The 13,939-nt window shown below is 28.4% G+C and overlaps 1 protein-coding gene across 1 annotated transcript in view; it reads right to left on the bottom strand.

The window, feature by feature from the left end:
* The window catches only part of LOC121114002 (uncharacterized), a 323,719-nt gene that overhangs the window by 43,531 nt on the left and 266,249 nt on the right, over positions 1-13,939 (bottom strand). The window contains exons 3-4 of the mRNA XM_040707809.2: positions 11,216-11,515; positions 5,798-6,311 (exon numbers count right to left, since the gene is read on the bottom strand). Of these exons, the coding sequence (XP_040563743.1) occupies positions 5,798-6,311; positions 11,216-11,515 (814 nt within the window). The remainder of the gene's footprint in view (positions 1-5,797; positions 6,312-11,215; positions 11,516-13,939) is intronic.

Genomic DNA, 13,939 nt, shown 5'->3' on the forward strand with positions numbered 1-13,939 from the left:
ATAGCTTTAATATGTATGCATATAAAAATAAATAGTCTTAGATGAAGAATCTAAGAACATTTGTAGATTGATTTAATTGAATATATCATGTATATGTATCTCAAAATTATATGGGTAGTAATGATGTTAAGAAATGATTATAATAATTATTTATCTAACCGTCAAGGAAAAGAAAATCAATTACATCTAGGTATACGCCTTTGCCTTCATTTTATGTGTTTAAATTGGAAAGAAAAAAGGGTGAAGATGGGGAAAAGATAACTATACTTGGTCATGAACATTGCTGATTAATCATAATTGATGGTTGTTCAAAATTAAACCATCGAAAATAGGGAAACAAAAAAAAAAACACCTTAAAATAATAAATAACTAGTCGACAAAAAAATTTCAACATTTTTTTGCTATTACTTGAAATGGTATTTTCCTGATTACTTTCACCTCGAGAAACATGAAACTGAATTTTATAAATCAAAACTACTGCTTTTGTTGCCTTAAATTTTTTTTTTTTCATAAATATTTCTAAAACATCGACATGATTTAATATCTTTTTTAACCTTGAAATATCGAAAAAATATAAAATTTATGTTGTGCTTACCTGTTTCTAGATTTTCAAAAATATTATAATTTTATTTGTATCTTTTTCTAGATTGAAGAAATTGCTTTCTATGCACTAAAAACTGATGACAAAATTGAAATTTTCTTTAAAATTCTTATAAATATCTTATTTTTTATCACAATGAAGAACAGATAGTCTTAAATTCAAAACATAAAATGAAAAGACGTCACTAATATGAAATTAGAACGTTAAAAATATTAAAGAAAAGTTGCTTAAAAAATAGATTTGCGTATTTATCAAGGTCTGTTGATAGTATATGAAGAGTTGCTCTCTTTAGGCTACAATCAACAGTTTTTTGGTTGTATAGGTCATTTAGATCCTTTTCAAGGTAAATGAAATAATTAAAACACCATCTCAATCCAAAAGAATTATTGGTTGACTAGTGTAATTTAAAGGAAATACACATTTTTTTTGTATCTAAATCATTACTACTATTTCAATTCCTCTAGTTACAAACTATTTTCTTCCAAGTCTTAATACCCTCGTTACACAAAAAAATCAAGAAAAAATATATAAATCTTTTCCCAGATATAGTTTCCATGATACATGACTTCCACGTTATTATTTATAACCAACTGAAAGACAAAATAATGTAACTAAAAAAATCATTTAAGAACTTTATCGAACAAATATTTAATAGATTTATGGAGCATAATGTTTCAAAGTATATAAAACTCTAACTATGAATGATTGATAGACGTTGGGTTTCCTGCTTAGAAGCCCCATACTGTGCTAGTTTGACCTTAAATATAGAAGGCAATCTACTACTTGGCTATTGAATCCATGTTTACTCTTCAACATCTTTTTATGCCTTCATTGCTCCACTATTTTCAATGCCCCTTACTCAGCTAAACATTATTAATATTAAAGGCAATTACATATAATATATGGATGAACATATTTATATGTAAAAGAGTAAAGAAATTGTATTATATAATAGAACATTCATTTGCTTGCTGTTAGTTGCTAATTACTTATTGGAGAAGCAACATTAGTATTACTTTATGCAGCTTATAAGGACAAAGGACTGAATTAGCCTGGGAATTAAGTTAGGAAACTTCTATTACTTTACTAATTCTATAATAGATCTTATGTTTCCGAAATAAGATAATAATTTTATTTTATACTAGGCCCTTGATTAAACCTATACCTACATTGTAAGTATGTAGATTGTAGAAGATATATAATATTAAAGTGAGCTAATAAAATCTAGTGCTTTATTTCATGCCTAGACATTTTAACAAAGGCACCAAATTATGGTTGAATGGGGTCAGTAGGGAAAATGTAATAAACAATAACCTATATAAAACTGACTCCAAAGGACTAAGCGGTATTTTACATCTTAATAGTTGTAAGGGTTGATTTTAGAAAAATAAATAGAATACTCTTAGATTTATTTTTGTCATCTGAACTTGTTCATACATAATAAATCATGACATCTCAGACATCGTGAAGAAACTTAGAGTCAACCACTACACCATCTATCCTGATTGCAAGTGTAGTCCTGGAAGATGTGTCTGGACTCAAATATTGTCCTCGAAGAGTTAGGATCATCAAGCTAACCCTCGAAGCTGTTAAACACTCTTTTGAGGTCTACCAGGCAGTTTCTGTGGTTATGGCCTTATTTTCTTCTCCCCCTTTTGTAATGAAACATTTTGACAGCTTCTCTTCCCCAAACCTTCTCCCAATTTTCTGGGTTACCTGGCTGACTTTCAATTTTATGTTTTTACATGCTCAAAATGCTCCCCCCTAGCATCACTAGACATTGTGCATTAATGTGCACAACTTGATGGTTAAAACTCTCTACACCTCTCAAAAATGCAGTTAAAGAGATGGTGCAAGACTTATTTACAAACTGCTATATATGTATTACTTTTTTTATACCAATAAAAATTGTACAGTAAATGTATTTGTATGATTGTTGCTTCAGAGTTTACTAATAGTATTTTGAAAAATGATAAGCTACGGATAATTAATGAATCTGCCGCTTTAATGCTTTTAATTTACAATTTAAAGCTTTGATGAATACATAAACGATATTTAACTAGCACTATGTTAGTAGTAATATGGATATAATTTTATGTTGTGGCTAAATTAAATCCAACATTTTAAAAGAGTTAACTACGTCATGGGGTAAATTTTATATCTAATAATTTTTGGGTGAAAGAACCACAAATAGTTTTAACAAACAGTAATTATTTTTGTAAGGTACAAAACTATGTAATGTATAGTGTATATATCTATTGGGTAAAATATCATAAATTGATTACATACATACAAACATACAACTACGCCATTTTTTTTTCATCTCAAATTACCGTTTTATACTATTACACAGAGTGATATAAATATATGTTATACCATATCCTTGAAGCCATTAATTTTCAATTACATAAACATTTATAATATAGAACAGTTTTTAATAAATAATAGATCATTTTTTATGTTTCTATGTACACAAATTGCTCATTCCAACACAATTATCGTTTATGTGCTAAGTCTATTTATGTATTGTCATTCATAGCTTTTATTTATTGGTTTAGTCCAGCAAAAGACAATCCAATTTAAAGGATATTCAAGGGAAATCGATATTTTGGTCATAAAGAAAGGATGGAACTACCTATAGTGTGTCCCAGAAAATCGTGAATAAAATTTTCGAAAGTTACTGACTTATGGTTATTAAAAAATTGGAAGATTTTTTTCGATAAGATAAGCTGGTAGAGAAATACAAACATACACTATTTTAAATACATTTCTTCATCGGGCTCAGGACAACCGAGGTGGAGGTCAAAAGAAATCGTTTGCCAGTGCTTCTGGACGCAGGAATGAGTGATGATGATATAATTCCCTGTTACAAAGATATCATTAATAAGATTAAAAAGCTCAAGGACAACGACAAGAGCCTTAACAAACAAAAAACTCACAAGTGTTGTGAAAGTATAACTTGGCCCTGGTTAATGTGGCCTCCTTCCTCAATAGACTGTATCCTCTCGACTAGCATAGTGGTAACCATGTGTAGCATAAAGAAGAAAATGTCTTTGCTACCTCCCATATGAATATGGATGCCCTAAAGGGTTCTGTGGAGAAGGAGTTGACTAAAACGCCAGAGGAGTACTTGAAGAAGACATGTTAGGCGTTCAGGCCTAGGATTAAAGTCATAATGAAGGCCAAGAGTGGCACTATGAGATTAAATTGTCTATATGAAGTAAAATAAATTTATAAAGTATTATTGTACTATTTGAGAATTCTGATAAAGTTGGCTTGGGAAAATTCGTTCATGATTCACAGGGATACACTCTGTAATGTGCATGCAATACTGAGCCATTGACTTTACACTCCAAAAAACTAATCTTTTCAATATTCAAAATGATTTATGGATGACGTCGAATATGTTCTTAGATAACATTTTATCAATTTAATTATAAAAAAGTATGTAGCAAAACCACGAAAAGCTCCAGTAATTCGTTCCGTATATTGAACTTTTAAAGATGGTCAGTTCTATATTAAAAGAGTCTTGGAATGAAAAAATATAACATAAAAGAAATACCAATACACTTTAACAAATCCCGTACTGATAAAATCTGGACCAAACAAAGTATTACAATTATAAAAACTTTTCTTTGAAAAGAAATGGTGCTTCAATTTTTCAACTAATTTGAACTCAGCTTTTATTTACAATATATATATATTCAAAAAGTTTAGTTTAGTCGTCACAAAATTGATATGACTTCAGAACTTGACTTATCAAAACTCCATACTTTTGCAAATGAAGGATCAATTATATTTGTTTCATATTAAATTTTGAACTGAAAAGCAAAGACAAAATAGAGGCGTTATTCCTTTGTAAAAAAATCCTTAACATACGTATTTTTTGACCCTTGAAATGTTTTTTTTTGAAGATTTAACTATCCAACCTAAATTATAAGCTACTATTTGAAATCAATATACAACTTGACAGATATTTGGCATATTTTCTAGTGGATTATAGATTTTTTTTTATTCGAAAGTTTTCTCAAATTTTTAAAAAGGGACATAAATACTTTAAGAAGTCAAATGAGAAATTCTTTAAAAATTAACATTTCGATACAAAAAAGTTAACTACAGATTCGTTCGTCAAACACTACAAGAATTAGATAAGGAACTTATTTTTTTTAATCAAAAAATCAATTTTATTTTTTATTTGTAAGAGTAAATTGAATTAAATAATTCTTTGTTAAAATAATCCTTATATTTTGTTAATATTATTTTTGTATAGATTTTCTTTAAAGAAAATAATCTAAAAAGTATTAAAAAATTGGTAGAATTTTCAGAATGTATATTAAATTAATTTGTAAATTAGTCATTCAGTGCCAAGGATTTGGTTGTTTATCAGAGTGAGTGAAATAATAAATTTATGACAGTTAATGAGTCCAATTTTAATGTGTTTTTTTTTGTGAATATGTAGAGTTTTAATGTTTACTAGACCTTGAAAATCATAAAATATCCTTAAATGTTTTCTTAGTTTGTATATAAATATTTTTGTGTCTTCAGAATATATAGTTCTTTTTTTCTCTAATCCATTGAAACATTGTGATACATATATGGTTCGTCAACACAAAATAAAACTAGAATATTTGACCCCAAAATTGAATTCCAATTACATTTGCTATCTCGGACGAATTCTCATCCATTCTTAATCCCTTAAAGCCAACAAAAATTGAATTTAAAGCTGGAAAATTCATCGACATCACGAAGTAATAATATATTTACAAATTTATATCAGACTCATTGGAGACAAATAATGTATTAAAAATCAAATCATGGGTATTTTAACTCATCCATGAAAATTAAATAAAATTACTTTTATTGATCAAAATATTTTTTAATGTTGGGCCCTGTATTGCTTATGATTCAAAAGGATAAATTGTACATTTTGCCTATCTCTATTTTTGTTCATGATTGTTTTTGTACTAACTGGCCACCAGGGGTAAGACTACCTTTCATTTGGAATAATGGGGTCATACCCCCCAAAAATTCTCAACACCGTAATATTGTAAAGGAGTATATTTTTAAATATACTAGTTTAGATGATATTTAGATTCTTTAAATAATTTTTTTCAATATTTATTATACAATTTGACAGATTTACCATTTAATAAACACCCATTAAAAATTAAAAGAATGTTTAAAATTTATTCTTACCTGAGGTGGTTTGGGTGGCATAGGAACAACCACATGCAGAAAGAATTCAGCTCGTGCTCTTCCAGCATTATTTTTTGCAACGCACGAAAAAGTTCCATTATCATCAACGGAAGTGGAAGACAAGTAGAGTCGACTCTTGAGGGCTTCATCGGACTCATGCGTTTCCAGATGATAATAATTTCGTAAATCGATATCACTTATGAGGGTTGAACCATTTTGTATAAGAGTGTCTTTATAGTACCAATACACTGAGGCTGATGGAACAGCAACGATATTACAAAGAAGGGAAACGTTTTTACCCTCAATCACTTCTCTATAGGATGAACTGGGCGAGATCTCTGGAATGCATGCAAATTCTTCTTCTTCAAGAGTTCGAATATCCCGGTTTGCAACTCGTGAAGGAGAAGCACATCGTGGTTCGACAGAGTAAGGAACACTAAAGTTTTTTAGCCAGTTATGAAGCTCCAAAAGTTTGCAATTACATAGCCATGCATTTCCATCCAGGGTTAAGTCCCTGTAATAAATATATAAAATTGCATGATTTATAAACCAATTCTGTTAAATATATTAAACATTTATGTGACTTTTCTACTTAATCATTTATAAAGATGGGAAACAGTGTCGTCTGCAACACTGACTATGAATTCTCACACACCATCATTATTTATAAAATATATATTTTATTAAGGATATAAATTTAATACCTATTTTACAAAAGATAACCTCATTTGAATAAATTTGTAATAAAATAGAGAAAAGAGAGGATTTGATATGTCATTTTACTATGATCTACATATTACTAAAAAAATGATTGGATTTTTTTTTTGTACACTTCAAAAGTGGGTATATATACAGAGTGAAAGATAAATAAATGTAGAGGAGTCCTGTAGTTTTTATGAGAAAATTTCAAGTAAATACTTTGAAGTACCGAATGGTTGAATGACTATTATACTCACTTATGAAAATGGAGTTTTTCCATCAACTTATATTATTACATTTTCATTTTTATCACCACTCAAAGGTTCCTTGAGAATCCCTTGGGTCATCGAAAAACTTTGCTATTTTTTAATAGTACTGAAAACTTGGAGCAATATACGTGTCAAAGAATGGTTTGTAAATCAAAATTGACGGCTGAAAGTCCTTCAAAATCGATTAAAATCCATACTCTTTTCGATCCGGATTTTTGTGGAAAAAAAAATTAACTATTGCATTATAATTAGGAGTGTTTCGATACATCAGAATCGGAACCGGTGATAATTGTCCTGTTTTGATGTACCTAGTGATACCTGTGCTTAAATATATATTTATATTATTACACACAGAAAAATTTATTATTTGAAATGGTCAACCAAAAAACGTATCTTGTTTTTTTTTATCATCCGTATACTACACAATACAGCTTGTTAGTAAAATGAACAAATTTTTTGCATAAAAAGTTTTTATAAATGTTTATAATAATTCATTTTTTTACGTCTCTAAAACAATGATAAAAATATTTAAATGAAATGTAGCCTTTGTGCCTATCTGTCTGTTTCTCTGCGTATCAAAGCTAGTGAGCGGCTATTGATAATTACGCAAATTTGGAAATACGTTTTTTGACTTAAATTAACAAAAACAGTGCAAATTTAGAATACCTTACCTTTGATGACCTTTTTTGAGGAAAAACACATATATAACTTTGTTATATATGTGTTAAATATATGTATATATGTATTTTTGAGGAAAAACACTTATATAACTTTGTTATATAAGTGTTTTTAAACACCTTCTTTAAAGGATTATATTAAATCAAGATCACGTAAATCCAACTCTAGGGTAAACGTTTATGCTGAGACTGGGCCTCTGATAATATTTGATATCATCTATGAAAATCAAATAGACATTTTTTGACGTTAAAGATGATAATAAAATTTTTGACAAGGAACTTGAAGAAAGAAGTTTGTTGTTCATCAAAATCTTATTTAGCTCTTAATACTACACATTGATATTTTAGTGGCTTGTTTATTATTTATTTATTTATATCTGTAATTGTAATGGATGTATGTCTTGTTATATTATTTATAATTTTTATTCAGTAAATATTTTGTTTATATTTTGTTGTTGAGATGTTAATGTTTTTGAATTAGATATATTAATATTTATGTTTGTATGCCTTAATCAAGTGAAGGAAAATTAAAAGTATAATCTTTAATTAAATTTTTTCAAATGCAACTTCGGTAGAATTTTTTTTTATAATTCATATATTTATATTAGGTTGGGAAAAAGTAATTTTGTATTTCCTCGTATTTATTTAACTGATCTAATTTTGTCCATTATTGGTCCCATCGAATCATATGATAAGGCGTTGCAAAGGAATGAATGCGTTTACTAAAAACGCTTTTAAAACAGTATTGCACTAAACAAGGTTAGTCGTGAATTATTGTGCATCGAGTATGGAGGTCTCAAAGGAAGAAATTTGGCATATTTTACATTTTTACAACCTGAAAGGGAAAAACGCGTCAAAAAAGACAAAGAAAATATATGATGAGTACTGGGCCGATATTCTTTCAATTCCTGTTAAACAACAATGGTTAAATTCTGCCTTCTACTCCACCTTTTGAAGCTGGCAATCGAACTGAAGCAGCTAACATAGATGCATAGGAGACAAGACATCATCAAGACAATGCCAGGCCGGTCATATCTTGATAACACGCAAGAAGCTGCAAAAGCTCGGATGGGAAGTTCTTATGTATTTACCTTATAGTCCAGATCTGGCATCAAGTGACTACCACCAGTTCCTGTCTATGGCCAACATGCTTTGGGCTTAAATTTGGCCTCAATAGAGGCCTGTGAAAATTTCTTGTCCGAATTTTTGCCAATCGGCACAATGGCTTCTACAAAAGGAGACTTATGATGTTGGATTCTCGTTTGCAACAAGTTATGAAACAGAACTGGACATACTTGGCTTAAATCAGATTATTGTCACCCTTGATATGAATTGTTGTAAAAGAGGGGGAAACATGAAATTAAATTTCCCCCGACATATTAATGTTAGCTATCAAAAAATATATGTAGGTATTTAATAAAATTTCATTAAATGATTTTTGGGTGGGGGTGCATATAAACACCAGAAAAAATATATTCGTGAACGGAGAGCTAAGAGTTTATGATACTTCATAGATGGTATTATCGATGTTATGAGCATTTCGGCATATTTACAGAAACTTTTTTAATGCTTAAATTACCTAACATAATCCTGTTGTTATTTCTAGTTTTTTAAACATGATGAAATCCCTTATCCCTCTAAAAAAAGTCCATGCCTACAAGCAGATTTACCCATTCCCTAAGAAAGAAAAAATAACAACAAAACTTTTACCTCTATTTGAACACTTAAAGACACAAGATTATCGCAATACTTTTTGCGTTTCTCCAGAAAGAGTAAAAAAAATATTTTTGAGTTATTTATCCAACTTTTCTTTTAAAATAAGGAACTCTGACAAAAAAAAAAAAAAGCTATATGACAATAAAAAAGCAAAACAACTTTTACGTCATATGCTCCTATACCAAATATTTAGAATACCTTTCTTTTATTTGGAAGTTATGTACACACATAGGATATGTAGAAGCCTTTGAAAATCTTAGAGGCTTATTGAAAAATAAAATTCAATATATGTACACACAATGTGACAAATGTTGACAATTTTTTTTATAGATTTCTCTTAAAAGTATTTGAATTCGTGAACCGCTTAAATGATGTGTTTTTCTGTTTTAATTTTTAAAAGTATATATTCTGTTAATTATTTAATTAGATTCATATAAGTAAGTTCTTTCTTTGTTACATAATAATTTATGCATTCAAAGAACAGAAATATGATACGAGTCACAGTACACAAACTTTTTTTTAAATACGTGAGACATAAATGTTAATTAAGACAAAGTGTATTTTTAATAATTTTCCTTTCAAAAAAAGTTAAATGGACCATAAAATTGGTCTTTAAATAAATATATTTTCTATTTTTTCAAAATAAATATAACCATATAATATGTTCTTGAATGTATAATTGACATTTCGAATTATAACCTCCTTTAAAATGAGTATATATGATATATTGTCTAGGGCTGAGGGGCTCCGTAAACTATATTATTTATTTAAAAATAAATGAGATACTTTATTTTAGTGAAACGAGCAGCCGTGGATTTTATATATATTTTTTTGCAAAAAAAAAATAGTTTTGAATATTGACCGAAGGATTTTTTACATTTTTGTCTGATTTTTTTTCAAAGTTTTAATATTTCAAATTTTTTTCTATAAAATTCTAAGAACCGAGCCCCCCCCCCCCTAATATATATTCCTGTGATCCCCCTGTCTGCAACATTGTATTCTTTAAGTATTATTTAAAATAATACAGAATCCAAATCGCTATGGCTAATTTTTAATAAAATCGCATTGGGATTTTTTGGAATCGTCTATTACTTCTAATTACTCTTATAAGTAACTCTATCAATAACTTCACTACAACCAATTTTTCAAACTGGTTTTTGGCTCCATTATTTTGTTTTGGGATGGGTACTTTTATTTTTTAATACGACGCACTGAGTTTTAGCAACATACGCTCGTTGAAATATCGTTATTATTTAGACTTAGTAGTCACGCAGTTTTTTTAATGTTCCTTTAATTAGTCATATGGAGTTGTTAGTTCTAAGATATTAATCGCTCACTCAAAAATGAGTCCTCCACAGACAGACAGAAACACTATGCTTTATTAATAAAATTTGGCGAGAGTACCCGGCATTGTTAAGATTATTAGGTGACGATGAAAATACAAAAACTCAGACAAACTTTACTTTAGTGATATAGATATGTACTTTTATTTTTAATACGACACTATAAACTTTCACAACATACATTCGTTACAAAAGCTCTAATCAACTTTTTCCTATGGACCTACGAATATATAATACACTGCATATTATTTCTAATTCACCTCTAAAAATCTTACATAATACAAAAAATGCCTACAAATTTTTTGTATCTGGGGTTGCAAATCTAAAAAAGAATTTGATATTACTATGACAAAATTTTATAAACAAGGGCAAATTTATGGTCGAAGGTCATAGAATAAGATTATGCTACCAAAAGCATCATATATACGAATAAATTTGCGACAAAACTTTTTTTTCAAATAATATTATTTTTCAGAAATGCTTTGTTTGTTGAAATTAGCCTCATATTGAACGGATATGACTATATTAAAATATGTTGTACAGTACAATTTTTTCTAAAATTGCAAAAATAAGGGGCTTCATATGTAGGGAACCATTCAATTAATCTAATTCTAAGCTGTGTTTTTGTGAGAGGTTGTTTGTTAGAGTGATTTGATATGGAATGCCCCAGTACTTGTTTTTCACTAAAACTAATATTAACCACAATAATCTTACCTCAAATTTGGTGGAAAGCTTTCTGAGGATGGAGAGAAGTATTGAAGTTTATTCGAGTGTAGTTTGAGGTACTGCAAATGACGAAGTCCATTAAAAGCATGCATATCAATAACTTCAAGTCCACAATCATTTAATTCTAAAGTATTAAGGTCACGAAGATTGCTAAAGGCTGACCCTCGAATCCGTCGGATTGGATTTCCCATCAGTGAGAGTCTCATCAAATAACGTGCATCATCAAGTGATGGGATTGAGTCTAAAATATTGTAGCTAAGATCCAAGTCCACTAAATTTGTCAAGCCCCTAAAAATAATTTCAAAAATATTTAATTATAATTTTTTGTTTGGAATAAAATATTTGTTTCTTGTAAGAAATTTTATTACTTTTTTCAAAAGTAAATAGAAACATTCAAATATTCAAAGTATTCAAATTATTAATGAACATATTTTTTATCAAGTTTGTATTTTAACCTTTTATTTGTTTACTAAGTAATCTTGCCTCTGTGGTTAAATTATAAAAAAGGGAATTGTACAATTATAATTACCAGATATGTCTGTAATTAAATTTTCTTTTTTAACCTTTATAAAATGAGATGAGGAGGTAGAAAATAAAAGTTAACATTAAAATTTAAACTTTTTCTAAAAATACTCTACAGTTTGTTTGTGTTTCACCTTTCGTATTTTTTTAAAAATAATTTGTTTCTCTAAAATACCTTTGTTCTAAAAATATCAATTTCTGGTCCTGGTACCAAATTTTTGAACTAATTTGATTACAGGTTAGGTATAAGTACATTTGGATACTTCTCTGATATTTTCTCTTGGAAGATTCTTCATAACGTCTATTACGCTATTGATGGGTTTCGTGTTCAACTCAGAGTAATGAAACATATGAAATTCATATATAAAAACACCACTTTTTGTACATACTAGATGTAATATCATCCTTTGAATAACATAAAATATACAAATCGTATCATTTCCAACTCATCATTATCATATTAGTAAGACTAATTCATTTATCTTACATCAAAGTATCCGTAATTTCCAGATTATCTGCAAAATTACTCAAGTAATGGAATAAATATATTTGTACATTAATGTATTTATTATAAACATAAAGACCAAAGGGTTATTGTACAACTTTTTTTTGTGCATGTTTTGTACATATATATATTAAGTCACTTATGTGCATACTTGAAAATGTATAAAAAAACATACAAACAAAAAAAAACCAGCATATGAGCCCATTCATTCGTTTTCGAATCGTTCAATTGTTTTTGAAATACAATCAATGATGCATGTAATGGTTTAAAAGCTCACATGAATATACATTTAAAAAATGCAATACAAGCATTTATATATACATATATATCTACATGCTGTACGAACAAAAAAAGATAGATATCAATATGAATATAGTTGTTAAAAATATGATCCGCTCGAATGTTAAAAAATATAAAAATAACGTGGTGATCCTGACAATTTGAATAGTACATATTTGGAAGGAAAGAGCTAGGTTGTCATGATGTTTGATTATACTAGCTGGAAGCAGCTAAAAGACGAAGGAAGGACAAATAAATTCCACTCTGTATAGTGCAATGACATTTGCAGGAATTCTTTGTTCTGAAAAAAAACATGTAGCAGGATAGTTTTTCATTTCCTGTCTGACTGTGAAGCGACAAGATAAATCCGACGTGAAATCTACAATACAGTTGATCTAAATTTCTAACTTTTACCAAAATCTTATCATTAATCTTTTATTTACATTAGTTCCTATCAAGATGAAGTCAATTTTATAACAACAGAAATTTTAAATGTATTGTGAAAATTTAGATACACAAAATCACCACTGATTGAAAATAAAAATTTGCAGTTAAATAACTTGTAAAAAAAAACCCTAATAAATGATTTATTCATTTTCGGCCTGGATTTTTTTGTTTTCTAATCCCCTCATATTTTTTAAATCATTTTATAGAAACCAAGAATTGTTTTCACTTTTTCCCCCTAATTAAAATATCATTTTTAATTATGTTTGCAAATATTCAATACTGTGTTGGAAAAAGTGGATTTAAAAATGAAGTTGTAACTTGGTACAAAGAAAAATACTCCAATCAGATATTCTACTTCTTGCCAACAATAACTTCCACTTAGAAATAAATATAAATAATTTTTGTCTTTCATACACTAATAACAACTTTGTAATGAGATATATTCTCCCTTCAAGTATAAAATAATAACGGGAACAACTTTGGAAAATAAAAAATTACTCTTCTGGTTGCAATTCATAAAAATATTTCCCTCGTTCAATATTAAGTTTTTTACTACCATAAGTATGCATCTACAAATAAAACTGTTCAATAACTATAAATTTAGAGCATTTTTTAGTTTGAGAGCTTTTTTTTTAGCAGGCAATCTGAACAAATTTTTTTTTTAATTTTCTTAAGCTGTTATCATTTTAGAGCGTTTTCATGTGCGTCAGCAAGGTTGATGGGAGCCATTTTGGGTGCATAGCCAACTAAGTCTAATAAGAATTACATTCATTTTTTTTGAATATTTAGTAAAATGATTAACTTTTACTGTGTATTTCGATGTCAAAATTAAACCTACACATAAATGGATCTATAAATAACTGTCTATCAAAAATATATTCCTTTAAGGTAAATCCTGGTGTTATTATATATTAGACTTTAATATGTGTTAGTTTATGATATTAAATCGTAATAAGATC

This window comes from Lepeophtheirus salmonis, chromosome 3 (assembly GCF_016086655.4).
Source record: "Lepeophtheirus salmonis chromosome 3, UVic_Lsal_1.4, whole genome shotgun sequence".
NCBI lineage: Eukaryota > Metazoa > Arthropoda > Copepoda > Siphonostomatoida > Caligidae > Lepeophtheirus > Lepeophtheirus salmonis.